Raw genomic sequence first — 21,366 nt, 5'->3', positions numbered from 1 at the left:
CTGGTTTTAACTGGTGTTTTTTGGGGGGTTGGGGTGGGGGTGGTAATGAAGATATGCATCACTAAAGATATTAAGAATAGTTCTTACATTACGTAGCGTGGCAGGTGTGATGGGTCAACAGGCACTGGAGGCAAGCGAGGACAAGGAGAAGAGGCTCAGAGAGTTGGGTTGAGGACCCAGACAGACCTCTCATCCTCCTTACATTGCTCCTTACATTGAAAAGAAAGGACAATACAAAGACTGTTCAGGGCAGTTTTAGAACAGTTCACAATTGTTTGGAACAGTTCATGGCAGTTTTGGATCAGTTCATGTCAGTTTTAGAACAGTTCATGGCAGTTTTGAAACAGTTCCCAACTATTTGGAACCATTCATGGCAGTTTTGGAACAGTTCTTGACTGTTTGTAACAGCTCATTGCAGTTTTGGAACAGTTCATGGCAGTTTTGAAACAGTTCCCAACTGTTTGGAACCATTCATGGCAGTTTTGGAACAGTTCTTGACTGTTTGTAACAGCTCATTGCAGTTTTGGAACAGTTCATGGCAGTTTTGGAACAGTGCCCAACTGTTTGGAACCGTTCATGGCAGTTTTGAAACAGCTTACAACTGTTTGGAAGAGTTCACGGCAGTTTTAGAACAGTTCTTGACTGTGTGGAACAGTTCAAAATGGTTTCGACCAGTTCGTGGCAGTTTTGGACCAGTTCACAACTGTTTGGAACAGGTCACGACTGTTTGGAACAGTTCACCTTTGTTTAGACCAGTTCACAACTTTTTGGAACAGTTCGCGTCTGTTTGGAACAGTTCACTGCAGTTTTGGAACAGTTCATGGCAGTTTTTGAACAGTGCACAATTGTTTGGAACAGTTCATGGCAGTTTTGGACCAGTTCATGTCAGTTTTAGAACAGTTCATGGCAGTTTTGAAACAGTTCCCAACTGTTTGGAACCATTCATGGCAGTTTTGGAACAGTTCATGACTGTTTGGAACAGTTCACAGCAGTTTTGGAACAGTTCATGTCAGTTTTGGAACAGTTCACCTTTGTTTGGAACACTTCATGACTGGACCAGTTCACAACTATTTGGAACAGTTCACAACTGTTTGGAACCGTTCACAACTGTTTGCAACAGTTCACCTCTGTTTGCAACAGTTCACCTCTGTTTGGACCAGTTCACAACTGTTTGGAACAGGTCACCTCTGTTTGCAACAGTTCACCTCTGTTTGGACCAGTTCACAACTGTTTGGAACAGGTCACGACTGTTTGGAACAGTTCACCTCTGTTTAGACCAGTTCACAACTGTTTGGAACAGTTCACGTCTGTTTGGAACAGTTCACGGCAGTTTCGCAACAGTTCATGTCAGTTTTGGAACAGTTCACCATTGTTTGGAACACTTCATGACTGGACCAGTTCACAACTATTTGGACCAGTTCACAACTGTTTGCAACAGTTCACCTCTGTTTAGACCAGTTCACAACTGTTTGGAACAGTTCACGTCTGTTTGGAACAGTTCACGGCAGTTTTGGAACAGTTCACAAATGTTTAAAACAGTTCATTTCAGTTTTGGAACAGTTCACCATTGTTTGGAACAGTTCACAACTGTTTGGAACAGATCATGGCAGTTATGGAACAGTTCTTGACTGTTTGGAACAGGTCACGGCAGTTATGGAACAGTTCACGGCAGTTTTGGAACAGTTCACTGCAGTTTTGGAACAGTTCATGGCAGTCTTGGAACAGTTCCTGATTGTTTGGAACAGCTCATGGCAGTTTTGAAACAGCTTACAACTGTTTGGAGGAGTTCACGGCAGTTTTAGAACAGTTCATCATTGTTTGGAACACTTCATGACTGGACCAGTTCACAACTATTTGGAACAGTTCACAACTGTTTGGAACAGTTCATGGCAGTTTTGGAACAGTTCATCATTGTTTGGAACACTTCATGACTGGACCAGTTCACAACTATTTGGAACAGTTCACAACTGTTTGGAACCATTCACAACTGTTTGCAACAGTTCACCTCTGTTTGCAACAGTTCACCTCTGTTTGGACCAGTTCACAACTGTTTGGAACAGGTCACCTCTGTTTGCAACAGTTCACCTCTGTTTGGACCAGTTCACAACTGTTTGGAACAGGTCACGACTGTTTGGAACAGTTCACCTCTGTTTAGACCAGTTCACAACTGTTTGGAACAGTTCACGTCTGTTTGGAACAGTTCACGGCAGTTTCGGAACAGTTCATGTCAGTTTTGGAACAGTTCACCATTGTTTGGAACACTTCATGACTGGACCAGTTCACAACTATTTGGAACAGTTCACAACTGTTTGGAACCGTTCACAACTGTTTGCAACAGTTCACCTCTGTTTGCAACAGTTCACCTCTGTTTAGACCAGTTCACGTCTGTTTGGAACAGTTCACGGCAGTTTTGGAACAGCTCACAACTGTTTGGAACCATTCATGGCAGTTTTTGAACAGTGCACAATTGTTTGGAACAATTCACGGCACTTTTAGAACAGTTCACAAATGCTTAAAACAGTTCATGACAGTTTTAGAACAGTTCACAACTGTTTGAAACAGTTCATTTCAGTTTTGGAACAGTTCACCATTGTTTGGAACAGTTCACAACTGTTTGGAACAGATCATGGCAGTTATGGAACAGTTCTTGACTGTTTGGAACAGGTCACGGCAGTTATGGAACAGTTCACGGCAGTTTTGGAACAGTTCACTGCAGTTTTGGAACAGTTCATGGCAGTCTTGGAACAGTTCCTGATTGTTTGGAACAGCTCATGGCAGTTGTGGAACAGTTCTTGACTGTTTGTAACAGCTCACAGCAGTTTTGGAACAGTTCACAACTGTTTGGAACCATTCATTGCAGTTTTGGAGCAGTTCTTGACTATTTGTAACAGCTCACGGCAGTTTTGGAACAGTTCACAACTTTTTGGAGCTGTTCATGGCAGTTTTAGAACAGTTCATGGCAGTTTTGAAAGAGTTCACAACTGTTTGGAACAGTTGACACCAGTTTTAGAACAGTTCATGACTGGAACAGTTCATGGAAGTTTTGGAACAGTTCACAACTGTTTGGAACAGTTCAGAGCAACTTTGGAGCAGTTTACAACTGTTTGGAACAGTTCATGGCAGTTTTGGAACAGTTCATGGCAGTTTTGGAACAGTTCACAACTGTTTTGATCTGTTCATGGCAGTTCTGAACAGTTCACAACTGTTTGGAAGAGTTCACTGAAGTTTTGGAACAGTTCATGACTGTTTGGAACAGTTCACAGAGGTTTTGGAACACTTTGCAACTGTTTGGAACAGTTCATGGCAGCTTTGGAACAGCTCTTGACTGTTTAGAACAGTTCTTGGTAGTTTTTGGAACAGTTCACAACTGTTTGGAACACTTCACAACACTTTTAGGGTCGACCTTCATCGATGTTAACAGGTTTGGTAGTGATCAGCAGAAAGATGTGGGAGGAGTTGGCCAACACACAGGCAGACATAACCTTGACCCTTGTGACTGACCTTTGGCAAATTTGACCATGCTTGGTAATTCCAGAACCCACTTTCATATGTGTGCCAAGTTCCAGCGAAAAACATCAGTTTAACCTTTTGCAAATATGACCTCACTTGGGGAATTTCAAGCCCCGCCTATATGTGTGTGTGTGCCAAGGACATTGGAGTGAAAAGTAATAATTTTGACCTTTGATCTCAATGATCTTGATCTTTGCCAAAACAAACTCCTTCTAGACAAAGATCTGGGCTCAGCGTACATGCGCACAGTGGGTTTGGTGGGAATGGACCCAAACTCATTGGAGGAGTCGTTTCCCAGCTGGTGAAAATAAGCTGTTCTCTGTCCATATACTTATGATCCTAAGTGTGAATGTTGCACTTGAACAGCTCGTGCTGTTTAATTAGAGCTGGTTCTGTTTTGTCTGTAAACAGCTGTATTTTTTTGTTTTTTTGAGATTCTACTTCTTGCCCTCCACAGTTTCCCACAGTCGTGAAACTTTTTTGAAGTGCCTGGGATTTGCTTTCACCCTGCCTGCTGATACAAGTTCCTCCCCAGCTGACGCATCACACAAAACCTGTGGCTTGTGCTCGCCGCCTACCACATCAGCCCTGATGTGGATGTGCTCACATCAGCCTGCAACATTCCAGCCCGGCCTCCCGGGAGCCTGCAGGGACGACCCGCTCCGACTCGGTATGTACGCGCTCAGCGCAGGTTTACATGTTGTGCACTCGGATCTTCAACCTTTTTGCATGTGGTAAACTCAGTGAGAACGCAGCGCAGTCATCAACTTCGATTCTGTCCTTGCTGGACCTTCAGGAAGTCTTGGCTGTGATTTGAGGATTGATCACTCTGTCCAGCTCTGGTCTGATTGACCACCACCAATCACATTGTTCAGAACAACTTTATTGATGAAGAGCAGAAAAAGGGTTTGAAAGCTGTTAATTAAAATCAGATGGTCTACGGTAGCCAAAAGTCCCATTTCCAGGAAAACAGAGTAATTGTTTCCCCTGTTGGGAATTCCCGGTGCTGTGCACACACCATCGGAATGGCAGCTTCCCCGCGGGCTGGATGTCCACAGACTCTGACTTCATCAAGTTGTCAGTCGCACACGCAATAAATCCGCCTTCTGAGATGTGTCAAAATGTGAGACTGAATGTGGATTTCTTTCCAGCTGACCTCTGCCGAGATCCGGTGTCAATAACAGACTCGGAACATGACCGAATTCTTACAAATGAAACTAGGTTTTTCCATCCACCTTCTTCAATCTGCCATGGCCCATAAGGTGGTTAGTGCTCGTCACTGTAGGAAATCTGAAAAGTTAACTTTTTTGAAACTACTTCAACTTGTGCCGGTGTTGCTCTCACAGAAGGCGATAGTGTAAAATTCCATGTTTGTTGAAACAAAGAGAACATGAATATTTTTGGATTGTGGGCTGTATTTCCAGAGAGCCAGCAATCTTAGCTAACCATGACTCTTACTTTCATCAAGTCCTAGCAATGGCGTCGAGTGTGATGCTGTGGAGCCCAAAGACTAGTTGTCCCAAGGGGTCACCATGCGCCACCTATTGGTGACTCAAAAAAAACCCTTCATTGAACCCCCTGGAGGAATATCAGAACTGAACTGTCTGAGAACATGTGTTGGTGTCACACTTTGCTGTAACCTGCAACACCACCAAACCACCTCGGGTACTGGAGGCAACCACTCAAATAGACAACCATCCATCTCCAAATTGTGGGAGTGTACTTGGCCAGGTGCAAAATGTGGGTGTGTCTTTAGACAGGGTGGAAGTGTGGGCATGTCCTTGTCCAGGTGGAATTGTGGGAGTGCCCTCAAATATGCGGTGCATCTGGAAAGTATTCACAGCGCTTTACTTTTTCCACATTTTGTTATGTTACAGCCTTATTCCAAAATGGATTAATTTTTTTCCTCAAAGTTCTACACACAATATCCCATAATGACAATGTGAAAAGGGTTTTTGAGATTTTTGCAAATTTTATAAAAATAAGAAATCACATGTGCATGAGTATTCACAGTCTTTGCCATGAAGCTCAAAATTGAGCTCAAGTGCCTCCTGTTTCCACTGATCATCCTTGAGATGTTTCTACAACTTAATTGGAGTCCACCTGGAGTAAATTCAGTTGATTGGACACGATTTGGAAAGGCACACACCTGTCTACATACAAGGTCCCACAGGTGACAGTCAGAGTACAAACCAAGCATGAAGTCAAAGGAATTTTCTGTAGACCTCACAGACAGGATTGTCTTGAGACACAAATCTGAAGAACGGTACAGAAACATTTGTGCTGCTTTGAAGGTCCCAGTGAGCACAGTGGCCTCCATCATCTGTACATGGAAGAAGTTCAGATCCACCAGGACTATTCCTAGAGCCGGCCACCTGTCTAAACTGAGCAATTGGGGGAGAAGGACCTTAGTCAGGGAGGTGACCAACAAAGTATTGAGCAAAGGCTGTGAATATTTATGTACATGTGATTTTTTTTCAGTTATTATTTTTACTAAATTTACAAAGATTAAAAAAACTTTTTTCTATGTTGTCATTATGGGGTGTTGTGTGTAGAATTTTGAGGGGAAAAATTAATTTCCTCTATTTTGGAATAAAGCTGTAACATAAAATGTGGAAAAAGTGAAACGCTGTGAATACTTTCCAGATGCATCATATTACCTGTTTTGAAAGAAATATCGTGGACCTTTAGCACAGGGGTCTCCAACCTTTTTTCCTCTGAGAGCTTCTTTTCCACAATGAAAATGGGTAAGAGCTGCTCATGCTTTACAACATTTATTTTCACATCTTATTTTTTGACCCAAAGAAGGTCACTGTGCTTGTTTTGTGTGAACATTTACTAACTGTTGGCATCCACATCTTACATTTAGTCTTAAAACTTCACAACATTTAGTCCATGTCATAGTATCACACTACAGTGATATCGAATGGGTTGGGTTTATTTCAGTGTCACATCCTCAGTTTTGTGTGTGTGTGTGTGTGTGTGTGTGTGTGTGTGTGTGTGTGTGTGTGTGTGTGTGTGTGTGTGTGTGTGTGTGTGTGTGTGTGTGTGTGTGTGTGTGTGTGTGTGTGTGTGTGTGTGTGTGTATATATATGTGTGTGTATGCACGTGCGTGCTGAGTGTGCCCATTTAGATTCACACTTCTGGAGTAATTTAAATGTTCATCTGTCCTTCTGAGCTCTGACTTCATGACATTCGTGTCGACTCACAGAGGTATGCAGACCCAAACAATGCAGACGCTTTCAGAGCTGCTCGGTAAAGACTCCTGTGGTTCTCCAGATATATTAAGCTTCAGAAATTCTAAGAATGCTGCTGAGACTTTAACAGCATGTTAGTGCTGAAACATGTTGTTTTCCACGTGCTGAATGCACACGGACAGTTATATCTGTCTTCACAGCACTAATCATTTCATCTCTTTTTTAAATCTTTCCCTTGTTACTGTGTGTTCAGGAAGTTCATTTTCTCAGTTACGGCTGCCAGGAAAGCAAAATCACGTAGTCACCCTGCATCAGAGACCAGGGTTGTATCCTCCTCCCTCGTTTCCACAGTAGCCTTGAGTTTTTCCTGCGAGGAAGGAAAGCGCTGTAGTATCTTAGCCATCTGACGTGATTGTGGAGGAGGAGATCCCTGAACTCCACACAGCGTTCCTCCAGGAACAACTTGTTGCTTTGCCTTTGCTCGAACAGAATGTGCCATGATATGTCAAATCCCATAACTTTTGCGCGTTTAGCTTGTTGGTGAATGATGCAATAATCCAGGTCCAGAAAAATCCAGGTCCACTTTGCAGCATGGAATAAATCCCAAGTGGCGGCCTGTCATCTCAGGTGCTCCGCCAGCTTTTCAACAGGGATCTTTTTTTTTTTCTACAAAGAAATTCTTCACTGCATTGCAAATATCAACTTCCCTGGTTGCAGTTTTCAGTGGACATGAGGTTAAAAAACTCCTCTTTGGAGGAAAAGTCATCAAACACCACAGTATCTAGCTGGGCTGTATCACTGGAGTCGACACACTGAACTGAAACCCATTTGTACCTGTTCATGTCCGATTCCAGCTGCTTTACCGCATTTGCAGAAAGAGCAGACACTCCCACTGCCAAAGTATTAGCAGCAAGTTGCACATCTGCAATAGCGGACATAATTCCTGTCTTACTTTTATGGTCTGGGAATAACATTCAGCCACTGCCGTCATGGTCTCCTTTGCAATCCTGCCGTCGGCGCAGGGCTTTTTGTGCTTTAAGATGTGCGCCACTTTGAACGAAGCCTCTGTTGCTGCATTGGCCTTCTTTGTTGGTGGTGAACAGATATTGCTGTCTTTGAAGCCTTGTTTTCAGCTCCTTTATTTTCTCTTTTCATAGACTGCTCCCCACAGGAAAGTACCGTGAAAGGTTCCCGTGGGCTGTGGGTGTGGCTCCACGTTGCACCTTTTGCCGACTGACACTCTTGTACTGCAGATCTGACACACACACATGTAGTTTACATTCATGAAACAAAATTCTGTTTCCCACTTTTGATGAAAACGGTCTGTTTTCATCTTCCGTTTGGTTCGTGTACGTGTCACGGCCATGACCGCTGCTGGATCAGATCTCACATCAACACTCACTTATCAAGGTTGACAGCAAAGTAACATTTTTATTGACAACTAATTGGCAAATAAACATTTTCTGTAAGATGGGGAGCGGGACTTGTGAATTTAATTGGGTATAAATCTAAAGTAGGTTTACCGAGTGACCAATCAGGTTTTGACATTTCTGTACAATTTATGAACTCTTTGTTGAGCTACTTCAAACGGGGCTGCGAGCTACTGGTAGCTTACGAGTGACGTGTTGGACACCCCCACTCTATCAATCAATCAATCAACTTGTTTCTTATATAGCGCCAAATCACAACAAACAGTTGCCCCAAGGCGCTCCACATTGCAAGGCAAGGCCATACAACAATCATGAAAAACCCCAACGGTCAAAACGACCCCCTATGAGCAAGCACTTGGCCACAGTGGGAAGGACCTCTAGGTGGTACAACTTGTGATACAGGTTTTGTACCTGTTGCCATGTGCTTTCATTTGTTTTAGAAATTTAAAACAATATTAATCAATACTTTTGTGTTGCCACAAACTCTATTTTTCATCTGATCCTGGATGTTCAGGTTCACTGCAACGGATCCGCAGTGGGATTTGGTCCTGATGTTCCTGCAGATCTACATGGAGAAACTCGCATCAGTCCTGGTGTTGCCAAGTGGTCTCGGAGCCAAGTACTAATGAGGGTACACATTACACTTTCACTTGAGCGTCAAGTGAAAGTGGGCATCAAGCACCAAGCCTCATCAGATTTCACAACAACAGAAAGAGAAACGCTGCGTTTGTGCTGAATCGGCATGCTGATGTGGACGATTCAAACAGTGTGTTCTGGATCACTTCCATCTCTCCTCCTGATAAATAGTTTCTCTGCATGCTCAGAAAATAACTTCAGGATCCACTCACAGCTTTTTGATTTCAGTGTTGCAGCATCTCTATTGTAGTTCAAGATCCCAGATCCAGAATATGTTCCAGATCAACTCATAAATTGCATAAATTAGTGCTCAGGACATCATTCATCTGCTGACAAAATGTTACTGAAGTGAGTTCATCTTTGTTGCATGAAATGTTGCATAATGCTTAAAAGCTTTTCTGGATCCAAAATATCTTCTGGATCAAATTCTAACTGAGGACATTTGCCGCCTGCTCACCAAATTTCACCAACATCCTGTTATGTTTTTGAGTTAAATGTTGCTCAGTTCCAGAATGTGTTTTGTGAACTTGGGAAAGACGTTGACCAGATCCCTCGAGGTGTCCTGTAGGGGGTGCTGTGGGAGTATGGGGTACTGGAACCACTGCGACATTCCATCTGTTTTCTATACAACCAAAGTAGGAGGTGTGCCCACATTCCCGACATTATGCCGGACCTGTTCCCGGTGGGTGGTGGACTCTGCCTCTTGTCACCAGTCCTGTTCGTGATGTTCACTGACAGGATTTCAAGGCACGTCATGGACCATAGGGTGTTCACTGTGGTGTCCTCAGAGTTACATCTCTTTTTTGGGGGGGATGACGTGGTTCTACTGGCTTCATCAGGTGGTCACCTCCGATGACCACTGAGCAAGTTTAAGTATGAGCGACTGGGATGAGAATCAGCACCTCCAAATCTGACGCCATGGTCCTCTGTCAGAAAAGGGCTGTCCCCTCTGGGTCAGGGGAGAATTGCTGCCCCAAGTGGAAGAGTTCAGGTCTCTCATGGTCTTGTTCACGAGTGGGGGTAAGTTGTAGAGTGAGATCAACAGATGGACCGGGGTGGTGTCTGATGTTTTTTGGACTCTGTACTGGACCGTCGTGGTGAAGAAAGAGCTGAGCTAGAAGATGAGGCTCTCAGTTTACCAGTCCATTTACACTCCTATCATCACCTATGGTCATGAACTTTGCATAATGACTGAAAGAACAAGGTCTTGGATAGAAGTGGCAGAACAGGGTGAGATCTCGAGCTCCAGGACAGGGTGAGATCTAGAGCTCCAGGACAGGGTGAGATCTAGAGCCACTACCACAAAGAGACCCAAAAGGAGGCAGCTGAGGTGGTTCATGCATCTGGTGAGGATGTCCCCTGGTCATCTCCTTAGGGAGGTCTTCCAGCCATGTCCAACTGAGAGGAGGCCTCGGGAAGACCCAGGACACGCTGGAGAGATTACATCTCCCAGCTGGCTTTGGAACACCTCAGGATTCCTCAGGAAGAGTTAAAGGACTTGGCTGAGGATGGAAATGTGTGTAATGAGCCACGTAGCCTGGTGTCACTGTGACCCAAACCCAGATAAGCAGCAGAAAATGAATGAGTGAGTTCTAGAAAATACAACCAATGTTAGTATCGGACATTTTTAGTAGTGGTGGCAGCAGTGGTCGTATTAGTAGTACTGATAGTTGTAGTATTTGTGTTCCTTCTGACAGGCTGCCAGATTTGGGTCAGTGTCTACCGTTAATGCGAGTACCACAGTACCCGACTCCTCCTCACAGGTACTTTTAAACTGGGCTGTTGTCCGGACGATATTCATGTGTTCAGTATTTATAGTACTGGCTCTATTAGTAGTACTGATAGTTGTAGTATTAGCTCTATTAGTGGTACTAGTAGCTGTATTGCTGGAAATATTTGTAGTACTGATAGCAGTGGCACTAGCAGTATGAGTCATACTGGTGGCTTCAGTACTGACAGCAGTAGTCATGACAGTTTTAATGGTGGCAATAGTCCTAATAATATCGGTACTGCTGTTAGATGTAGTACTGATAGCAGTAGTTCTGGCAGTTTTAGTAGGACTGGTAGCAGTAGTACTGATAATTTTAGTAGTACCAACAGCTGCTGATAATATTAGTAGCCCTGAGAGCAGTAGTACTGGCAGGATTAGTAGCATTAAATGTCGTACTGGTAGTGTTAGTAGTACTGATAGCAATAGTATTTTACATATTAATAGTACTGATTGTAGTACTGTTAGTAGAAGTAGCACAGATAGTAATAGTAGTAGTAGTATTGATAGTAGACCTGGTAGTACTTGTAGTATTGGTGATTGTGCTGTTAGTGTTAGTACTACTGATAGCAATAGTATTAGTAGTGTTAGTCGTACTGATAGCAATAATATTTTACATATTAATAGTACTGATTGTAGTACTGTTACTAGAAGTATCTCAGATAGTAGTAGTATTGATAGTAGACCTGGTAGTACTTGTAGTATTGGTGATTGTGCTGTTAGTGTTAGTTGTACTGATAGCAATAGTATTAGTAGTGTTAGTCGTACTGAGAGCAGTAGTATTTTACATATTAATAGTACTGATTGTAGTACTGTTAGTAGAAGTAGCACAGAGCATAGTAGTAGCAGTGGTATAGATAGTAGACGTGGTAGTACTTGTCGCATTGGTGGTTGTGCTGTTAGTATTAGTAGTACTGATAATTAGTGCTGGCCAAATTAGTACTACTGGTAGCTGTAGCACTCGTAGTATTAGCAGTACTGATAGCAGTAGTACTGGCAATGTTAGTCACACAGGTAGCTGTAGTACTGGTAATGTTAGCAAGGGTAGTATTTGTGGTATTGATTGTAGTACTGGCAGGATTAGTATACTGATTGTACTACTGATAGTGTTAGTAGCAGTTGTACTGGTAGTAGAAGTAGCGCTTATAGTTGTGCTGGTAGTATTTTTTAATATTGGTAAGTAGGGCTGGTAGTATTAGTAGTACTGGCAGCAGTAGTACTAACAGCAGCAGTAGTACTGATTGTAGTAGTGCTAGTGGTATTGATAGCAGTGCTGTAGTATTCGTAGTACTGAATATTGGTGGTATTTGCAGCACCGGTGGTGGTGGTGGTGGTAGTAGTAGTAGTAGTAGCAGTAGTATAGTAGTATAGGTAGTAGTAGCAGTAGTAACGGTTGTATGGGTAGTAGCAGAAGTAATAGTAGTATGGGTAGTAGTAGTAGTAGTAGTATGGGTAGTAGTAGTAGTAATAGTAGTATGGGTTGTAGTAGTAGTATGGGTAGTAGTAGTAATAGTAGTATGGGTAGTAGTAGCAGTAGTAATAGTAGTAGTAGTATGGGTAGGAATAGTAGTAATAGTAGTATGGGTAGTAGCAGTGGTAGTCATAGTATGGGTAGTGGTAGTAGTAGTATGGGTAGTAGTAGTAGTAGTAGTAGTAGTATGGGTAGGAGTAGTAGTAATAGTAGTATGGGTAGTAGTATTAGTAGTAGTAGTATGGTAGTAGTAGGAGTAGTAGTAGCAGCAATAGTAGTATGGGTAGGAGTAGGAGTAGTAGTAATAGTAGTATGGGTAGTAGTAGTAGTAGTAGTCGTAGTAGCAGTAGTAATAGTAATATGGGTAGTAGTAGTAAAAGTAGTATGGTAGTAGTAGTAGTAGTAGTAGTATGGTAGTAGTATGGGTAGGAGTAGTAGTAAAAGTAGTATGGGTAGTAGCAGTGGTAGTAGTAGTATGGGTAGTATAGTAGTATGGGTAGTAGTAGTAGTAGTAGTATGGGTAGTAGTAGTAGTAGTATGGGTAGTAGTAGTAGTAGTAGTAGTAGTAGTAGTGTGGGTAGTAGTAGGAGTAGTAGTAGTAGCAGCAATAGTAGTATGGGTAGGAGTAGGAGTAGTAGTAATAGTAGTATGGGTAGTAGTAGTAGTAGTCGTAGTAGCAGTAGTAATAGTAATATAGGTAGTAGTAGTAGTAAAAGTAATATGGGTAGTAGTAGTAGTATGGTAGTAGTATGGGTAGTAGTAGTAGTAGTAGTAGTAGTAGTAATAGTAGTATGGGTAATAGTAGTAGTATGAGTAGTAGTAGTAGTAGTAAACTAATAGTAGTAATAGTTGTAGTAGTAGTAGTAGTAGTGGTAGTAGTAGTAGTAGTAATAGCACTACGGGTGGTAGTAGTAGTAGTAGTTGTAGTAGTAGTTGTAGTAGTAGTAGTAGTGGTGGTGGCAGTTTTGATGTTGAGTGTTGTTTCAGACTTGAAGTGACCTGAAACGTTTTTTTTTTCCTCAGGTGTTTACCTGTTCGGAGAGACGCCACCTGCTGATCTTCAACTGCACATCCAGAGACCCTTCAGATTTGACCTGTGACCTCAGAAATGGGAAACGCCTACTATATCAGTAAAAATGTGGCCATGGGGCTGTTGGTGCTGGCGGTGGCTGCTCTGATCACCATTGTAGCTCTGTCGATTTCCTATCATAAGGAAAGGAACCTACGGAGGTCTGGAACTGGAACTGTAGGCAGCACCAGCACCAGCATGCCTCCACCTTCCACCACCTTCTTCATCTCCAAGGAGCCCTGGGACCACTTCAGACTTCCAGACACTCTCACTCCTATCTTCTATAATGTGACTTTGTGGCCTCGGTTGGAGCCCAACGCAGACGGTCTGTATGTCTTCACGGGACATTCAGTGGTGATCTTCAGGTGCCTGAGCCAAACGGACCTCATCATCATTCACTCCAGCAAACTCAACCTCACCACCTTCTACGGTCTCCACGCCAAGCTGAGAGGCCTCGATGGAATCACTGCACCCGCGATTCAGCAGTCCTGGCTGGTGGCGAAGACAGAGTACCTGGTTCTTCGGCTTAGCAGCAGCTTGTCTGAGGGACGCTCTTATGAACTTTACACCGAGTTCCAGGGGGAGCTGGCAGACGACCTGCATGGATTTTACAGGAGTGAATATGTTGAGGATGGAGTGAAGAAGTAAGCAGGATTTCACCTATGTTATGTCAGAATTCCTAAAATGTGCCATGAATAGTTTAACGGGGCACAATTATTTTGTTTTCAACAGCAACACTTAATGATCTGGTTGTGTTGGACCTCTGGGATGAAGTTTCTAATCCGTCTTAATTTGGACATTTTGCAGAGTTGTTGCAACATCACAGATGCAAGCGACGTACGCCAGAAGAGCCTTCCCTTGCTTTGACGAGCCGGCCATGAAAGCCGTCTTCAACATCACCATTGTCCACGATCGAGCGAAGATCGCCCTGTCCAACAGCAAGGACAGCCGTGGGTTTGACAAATGTCACATTTTCTGAATAAGAGCTGATGAGACTTGTTGGTACCCATCTCCACGGGATGGAAAATACAAAGTGACAATATGAAATAACCAATCGACACAACTGCTATAAATATGGTCTAAAACGAGACATAATTCCATACGACAGCAGTCTGGTAACCATACGAGAAGGAGAATAGAAGTTGATAGTTAATCTTTGTCACAAATAAGTAAAACTCGCCTAAACCGTCATCGTATAAACCGGATATTCGCACTCACCAGATGAAAGCAAAAGTCCCATTACTTTTGTATGGTTTTCCATGTAATAAACACCATACATACCGGATTTGGTAAAACAGATTCTCGCTGACATCGGACAAAACGTCCTGTCTGATCGCAATGTATTCCCATTAAAAACCCTCTGTTATGTGTCGGACGCAGGACGGAGAACCGACCAGCGTTTGAAGGACCCAGTATGAAATAAGCAGAGCACGGTACAAAGGATAACTGAATTTAATAACATAACAGTGATGTGATAAATACAACAAATGAGTGCGCGGTCTGGTGAGGTGGTAATACGGTGCGCTCCAGGCAGCACAAACGGTCCAGAGCCAGAAATAGTTCGGACCCAAGGACCCCGCCGACACCCCCCAGGTGGCCGCGACAAACCGAGTCTGTGAAAGAAGAAACCATCATGTGAGTCCACACTCTACACACAGAGAGACCACTCAAAGGTGTACATAAACAGCAAACACTTCCTGTCTTAATCACTAATCAGCTTCCCACCCTGCAGGCATGGAACACCCAGTTCACATTCTCAACTGCAGTGGAAGCTGATTAAACGACTAACATAACAGCTCAATATAATAAGGTGTGAGGGACACCACATTTACTGACTGTACTAATGTTAGTCACAAAACCTAACGTACCTCAGGAAGTGTGCTGACGAGCGTGAGACCTCACCCCCTCCTCTTTCACAGACCATAGCATCAAACCTGGAAGGTCTCTGCATCCATGATGATGAGATGGCTCTCAAGATGACGATCTCACCCGTCTGGTCACAAGGTCGAGTCTCTGGCAAATACACACTGTGTACTCCAGACTTAAATGCCACCATGCTCCAATCCATATAGATGCACCACAGCTGTGAGTCCTGACGAGCTACACATGATCAGCCTCAGGTGATCAGGGTGAGGTCCTGATAACTCAGCCACACAGCCACTCAGTCCTAAACACGTGCCACCTGGAAGGAAAAACAAAAGACAGAAACAGAAGACAGCCAGGCACCCCCAGCCATACAACACCCTCGCATGTACCGGACAGAGCAATCTAAACGTGCGCGGGCGCACCAGAGGTACGAAATGAAGTTCAGCACTGACACTCGCTGACTGGAGGAAAATGGGTCCTGCATTTCCTTGATTAAAAACACGGGCGTTTATTTTTTTTCAAACCGTGCTCGGACTCGGTGCCTAAACGAGGCAGGACATAATTAAAGGCCTGCGATTGCTGCTGCTGTCGAGTTTCTGAGATGATGTCAACGAGCAATGAGCAATGAGGATTCAGACATGTGCAGAGAGAGATTTATTTGTGGTTGAAGCAGAAAACAGGTGCACCTGGAGAAACTCACTTGTTACCGCATGCAACGTAACCCCAGAGCCTTCTGCCTTACACACCCTGAGAGGCGTGTTAAGGCCCCTTGACACATTACAATCACAGTCAGATGTTTAGTCGTGCACTTGGAGAACGTAATGTGTTTGATCAACAAGACAAGCAAGCCAGCGACGAGCCTGGTCCAGTTACGGTGCTCCAACAGACATAATGGAAAACATTGATTTTTCACCCTCCGCTGCCGGCACTGTAACATGATGTTAAGTTCATTCATTCATTCATCTTCTACCGCTTAGTCCAATTAAGGGTCGCGGGGGGCTGGAGCCTATCCCAGCAGTCATAAAGCGCAAGGCGGGGTACACCCAGGACAGGACGCCAGTCTGTCGCAGGGCCACAAACAGACAAACAAATACAGACACACCCACACACACACCTAAGGACAATTTCAAAGATTCCAATCCACCTAACCCGCATGTCTTTGGATGTGGGAGGAAACCGGAGCACCCGGAGGAAACCCACGCAAACATGGGAAGAACATGCAAACTCCACACAGAAAGGCCACGGGAATTAAACCCATGACCTTCTCGCTGTGAGGCAACAGTGCTAACCACTAAGCCACCATGCTGCCATGATGTTAAGTTTCACACACATATTCATGAGTGCGGGGAACCAAAGAGAACCGCTTTAGATCAGAGTTCTCTGTGTGGTCGCAAACCTTCTGCAGCCTGACATGCACCTACCTTAATGACGGAGACCACAAGGGCTGTGATTTGTCACGTTTCCATTTTCACTCCTTCCTCTCCCATCATATTTTTAAAGTTTTTGCAATGCGCCTGCTGATTCAATCATGGATCAAATACATTTGGCAGAAAAGTCCACAAATGTGACCAACTTCACAACACGGAATCTAAAAACTGCAGAGATGCACAATTCATGGAGAGAATTTCTGTGTACCGTAACGTTGGTTTGGAGGTTGATGATTTTATCAAGAAGTGCAGCTTGTTGAGGGACAAATGAATCCAGACAAAGCTGCTGTTCCTGCGGCAAATTGCGCAAAGATGCGACAGAGGATTTTGAAAGGGTCACGCACACTTCAGCGTCACTGCATGGCCACAAAGTTACAGCGCTGGAGAAGCGTAAATCAGGCTTTAGGATTCTAAGGTACCACTCTGACTTTTAAAAAAAAGAGTGACTCGACCAAATGTAATCTTTTTAATGCACATAATGTTCGGTGCTTATTTAAGACAGGTGTTTAGCGTTTAATCAAGGAAATACGTGAGCCTAATTGGTTCCGGAGGTTCCCTTGTAGATCGTTCAGCGCCCCCTGACTGTAACTAATCCATTACATACATACGAGGTCTGTTAGAAAAGTATCGGACCTTTTTATTTTTTGCAAAAACCTGATGGATTTGAATCACGTGTGCTTGCATGAGCAAACCTTGAACCTCCGTGCGCATGCGTGAACTTTTTCACGCCTGTCGATTGCATCATTTTCTGGTAAGCAGCCTTTGTGTGGGTCGTGTGCAGTGCGCTCAGCAGATTTTCATTTCAAGGAAAAAGACGGAACAACTGGAGCAGCGCCGCATCAAATTTTGCCAGAAACTGGGCGACAGCCAGGTGGAAACCATTCGGATGATTCAGACGGCTTTCGGTGACTTTTCAGTCGTGTGACTATCCGAGAAATTGTGGAAGAGGTGGGCATGTCACAGCATGTCCTGTGAGGCTTCAACACGAAGGTGCTTTTACTGCGCCGTCAGCAGCAGCATGAATTTCACAGCCACTCTTTTCATGGCCAAATCTTCTGTCACAGTGGAATGTGCCGAAAAAGTGCTGATGTCCACCTCTTCCGCAGTTTTTCGGATAGTCACACGACGGTCCCACATCACCACAGTGTTCACATTGGAAATGATCTGGTCATTTCAGCGTGTTGATGGCCAACCAGAGCGTGACTCGCTCTCCACCGTTGTGCGGACGTCTTTAAACCGGTTGTACTGCTTCTTAATCTGTGTGATGCCCATAGCATCGTCACCGAAAGCTGTCTGAATAATCCGAATGGTTTCCACCTGGCTGTCACCCAGTTTCTGGCAAAATGTGATGCGGCGCTGCTCCAGTCGTTCTGTCTTTTTCCTTGAAATGAAAATCCACCGAGCGCACTGCACACATCCCACACAAAGGCTGCTTACCAGGAAATGACGCAATCGACAGGTGTGAAAAAGTTCACGCATGCGCACGAAGGTTCAAGGTTTGCTCATGCAAGCACACGTGATTCAAATCCATCAGGTTTTTGCAAAAAATAAAAAGGTCCTATCCTTTTCTAACAGACCTCGTATAACAGATTTTGTCAGTTTGTTTACATATAGTGGATTTTGATTATAACGGACACAATTCGCTGGTCCACCTGAGTCCAATATATGCGAATTTTACTGTAAATGTTGAAATAATTACGGAAATATCAGCACAGTCTCAGTGTAATATCACGACGAGGATAGTTCATCAGTGGGCTAAATTAGGGAATAACGCTGTTGTGTCTGATGATTTGCGGATGTTCATACTGGATTTTACGGTCGCAAATTGAGTTTTATCAGCAACAAATCCATCATTTGCACGATATATTTTTCTGTAAGTAATTTGCTTTGCAAATCGTTGTGAAAGGGTGTGGTCGGCTCGTCAAAGCCTACAGCGTCTTCATGCCAAACTGGAAACTCTGTGAGCAGACACACAGATTTCTCCGTGTCGTCAGCTGCATTGAGTTAAATCCATGAAATCCACGCATTTTGACATCGTCATCGCTGTGCTAGTTTCTGTCGCTCTCAGCTGACGGCGCCATTATTGACACCTGCGTCAGGGCGCGGCGTTATACAGCAAATGTGAAACCGTCAAATATTTTGCCACTGTCTACTCAATATTTTATGGTCTGAAATTTCACACAATTAACCAATCAGATTCGTGGAACAAATGTAATGGAATCTTAGTCAGCACTAAATTGACTCACGACAGCAACTTCTTTGACCTGTTTTCTGCAGCAGTATGATTACTGAGAACAAGCATTTTTACAATGTGTCAGTCTCCAGGAGACAGGAAGTATCATTCTCCAGGCTGTTCACAAACAAACAAACAAACAAACAAACAAACAAACAAACAAACAAACAAACAAACAAACAAACAAACAAACAGGGGCGGAACAGAACCTCCTCCCACTTCACTGGTGGAGGTAATAATAAAATAGACGAGTTTAATGCTGACTGGTTATTTCTCCCGTACAGATGTTGCAGACGCGGTCATTGAAGGCGCGGATGTCAAAGTGACCACATTCGAACCAACAGCCAGAATGTCCACCTACCTGCTCGCTTTTATTGTCTGCGACTTCGATTCAATCGACACAACACAAAATGATTTACTGGTAAGAATGTCATCACTGAGGATTCAGCATCATGGCTACAGAGTTAGTATAGTTGCATTGTTTGTATTTTGTTATTGTGAGCAGCTTATTTTTCTGCAAGTTGGGCTGGATTTAGGCTTTAGGACCATGAAGACCTGAGTGGATTTTGAGGCAGATGATTAATTTTGAATTCATAATTATGATATTGTGGTAACTGTGTTCATGCAGCCTTTTCTACTGCGTTGTTTGTTGCAGAATGTATGACTGTAATAATTTGAATGCACATAAAAATAAAACAAAATTTGAACTCCAAGTGCATAAACGGAGGACTGGGGCCGTGGCTGTGGTACGAGCTCTTAGAGTGCATTCCAGTTTTATCTCCATGTTGTCTAAACCAGTTTAGGTGCTGTAGTCAGTCCTGTATAGGTCCTGAGGCCTGTTAGTAGCGGTGCCATGACACATCTTTGTGGCCACGGTGGGGTTCCAACACCAGATTACTCGTACATGAGACCAAGAATCTACCAGGTCATCCAAAGGGGGAGACCCCACGAACCAAACCAGTAGGAGCATCTTTTCAATCTCAGGTTCACCTTGTTACACTTATCTCTGTGACTGCCCCCTCGACAGGACACCAGTCCAAAGCAGGTTGGTTCCCCAGATGAGGCCAGTCCCCATTTCCAGCTGGGTGGACTGAGACAGTACAGATGAATTATTTTGTTCAAATATGCAGGCAGATAGCTGGACTCAATCCCAGGTCTACATGCTGGCAGACCAGCTCCTAGTCCACTGAACTACCTGTTCATGTCTACATTTGGAAACCGTACAAAAGAATTTTGGGGTGGTCTTTTTTTTCTCTTAAAGGTGGAGTAAAAGCTTTGAAATTCTTTACAGATCAGAATTTGGGCCAGAAGAAAAGCTATAGAAGAAGGTCAAGGTAACTACGCTCTCAACGTTACAGGTCCCATCCTGAAATTCTTCGAGCAGTACTACGACACACAGTATCCACTCTCCAAGTCAGGTATCAAGATAATAAACTCTTTATGCAATTCCAGATTGTCTGTTAACATCATTCATATTCCTTCTGGGAGCTGTTGAGATCAACTGGACAACCCCCCAACACGTTTCAGAGCACCTTAAGTACTATAATCCAATATAAAGTTTCCTTGTGTTTATTTTGGACCACTTCTGCCTTCAGAACTGCTTTAATTATTGGTTCCATCACACAGCTGTCATGATGATGTCATCACACAGCACCCCAGGGCAGGGCGGTTCCACTGTGACTGATCCTGACCATCTGAATGTGGCAGCAGATGTTTTCTGGTCTTCCACTGTCCAATTTTGGCAAGTCCATGCCAGCTGTAGCTTCAGTTCTTGGCTGACAGGAAATGGAAGATCCTGTGGTTTTCTGCTGCTTCAAAGTTCAACATGTTGTTCAGAGATGATCTTCTGCACACTTTGGTGGGAACCAGTGGTTATTTGGTGCCTTTCTATCTGCTGGAACCAGTCTGGTTGTTCTTCTCTGAACTCTGACAACCACTCACCAAGTGGTTCTTCTGCTTGGGACCACTGTAGACCTTAGAGATGGTTGTAAGTGAAAATCCCAGGAGCTCCATATTCAGAGTCACTTAAATCATCCTTCTGATGCTCGGTTTGAACTTCAGCAGATCCTCTTCACTGTGTCCACATAAATAAATGCATGAAGTTTCTGCCAGGTGAATAGCTGATGAGATATTTGCTGTGAAGGTGGTCACTCTGGGTGTTCTCTGAATCCCCTGATGTCCTCATCCCATGCAGATCAGATCGCACTGCCTGACTTTCACGCCGGCGCCATGGAGAACTGGGGTCTGGTCACGTACAGGGAAACGGCACTGCTGTATGACCCCGACAAGTCCGTCAGCAAAGAGAGGGTGGCCGTGGTCATCTCCCACGAGCTGGCCCACATGGTACCAACACCACATTCCTGCCGCAACACCTGTCGTGAACACGTAGGCCTGAAGTTACCACACAAAATACACAACTTTCCATGAAGTAATTTAGCAGCTTGAGTTTGATCCGACCCACTGAGTTCTTCCTGATGAACATTCAGCTGAAGCAGATGACTGATGGCCACCTTGGGACACGTTGACTCTGCTTTTTGTTAGATAGATTTAAAAGCTGTCAGCTCAAGGGGTGTGATGTTTTTGTGGCTTGGAAAGATTCATCCAGAGGGAAGCACTTTCTCATTTCCTGGAATCAAAGCTGTAGCATGAGCCAGAGTCTACAATCGCTGACAGGAACTGTGTTTGCAAAAACAGCCAGTCCGGCATGACTCCATGTGGCAGATGTCTGTAGTTTTTCTGCCACGAAGACCTTGATGACT

At 43.9% G+C, this 21,366-nt stretch overlaps 1 protein-coding gene across 1 annotated transcript in view; it reads left to right on the top strand.

Annotated features, from left to right (window-relative positions):
• The first annotated feature begins 4,116 nt into the window (after positions 1–4,116).
• LOC117522007 (aminopeptidase N-like) overlaps positions 4,117–21,366 on the top strand; it is a 58,248-nt gene continuing 40,998 nt past the window's right edge. Inside the window, exons 1-6 of the mRNA XM_034183379.1 lie at positions 4,117–4,180; positions 13,036–13,725; positions 13,889–14,031; positions 18,892–19,028; positions 19,899–20,025; positions 20,802–20,950. Coding sequence (XP_034039270.1) covers positions 13,121–13,725; positions 13,889–14,031; positions 18,892–19,028; positions 19,899–20,025; positions 20,802–20,950 — 1,161 coding nt within the window. The 5' untranslated portion in view covers positions 4,117–4,180; positions 13,036–13,120. The remainder of the gene's footprint in view (positions 4,181–13,035; positions 13,726–13,888; positions 14,032–18,891; positions 19,029–19,898; positions 20,026–20,801; positions 20,951–21,366) is intronic.

Source organism: Thalassophryne amazonica, chromosome 2, assembly GCF_902500255.1.
Source record: "Thalassophryne amazonica chromosome 2, fThaAma1.1, whole genome shotgun sequence".
Classification (NCBI taxonomy): Eukaryota; Metazoa; Chordata; class Actinopteri; order Batrachoidiformes; family Batrachoididae; genus Thalassophryne; species Thalassophryne amazonica.
This window is presented reverse-complemented; position numbering and strand designations above follow the sequence as displayed.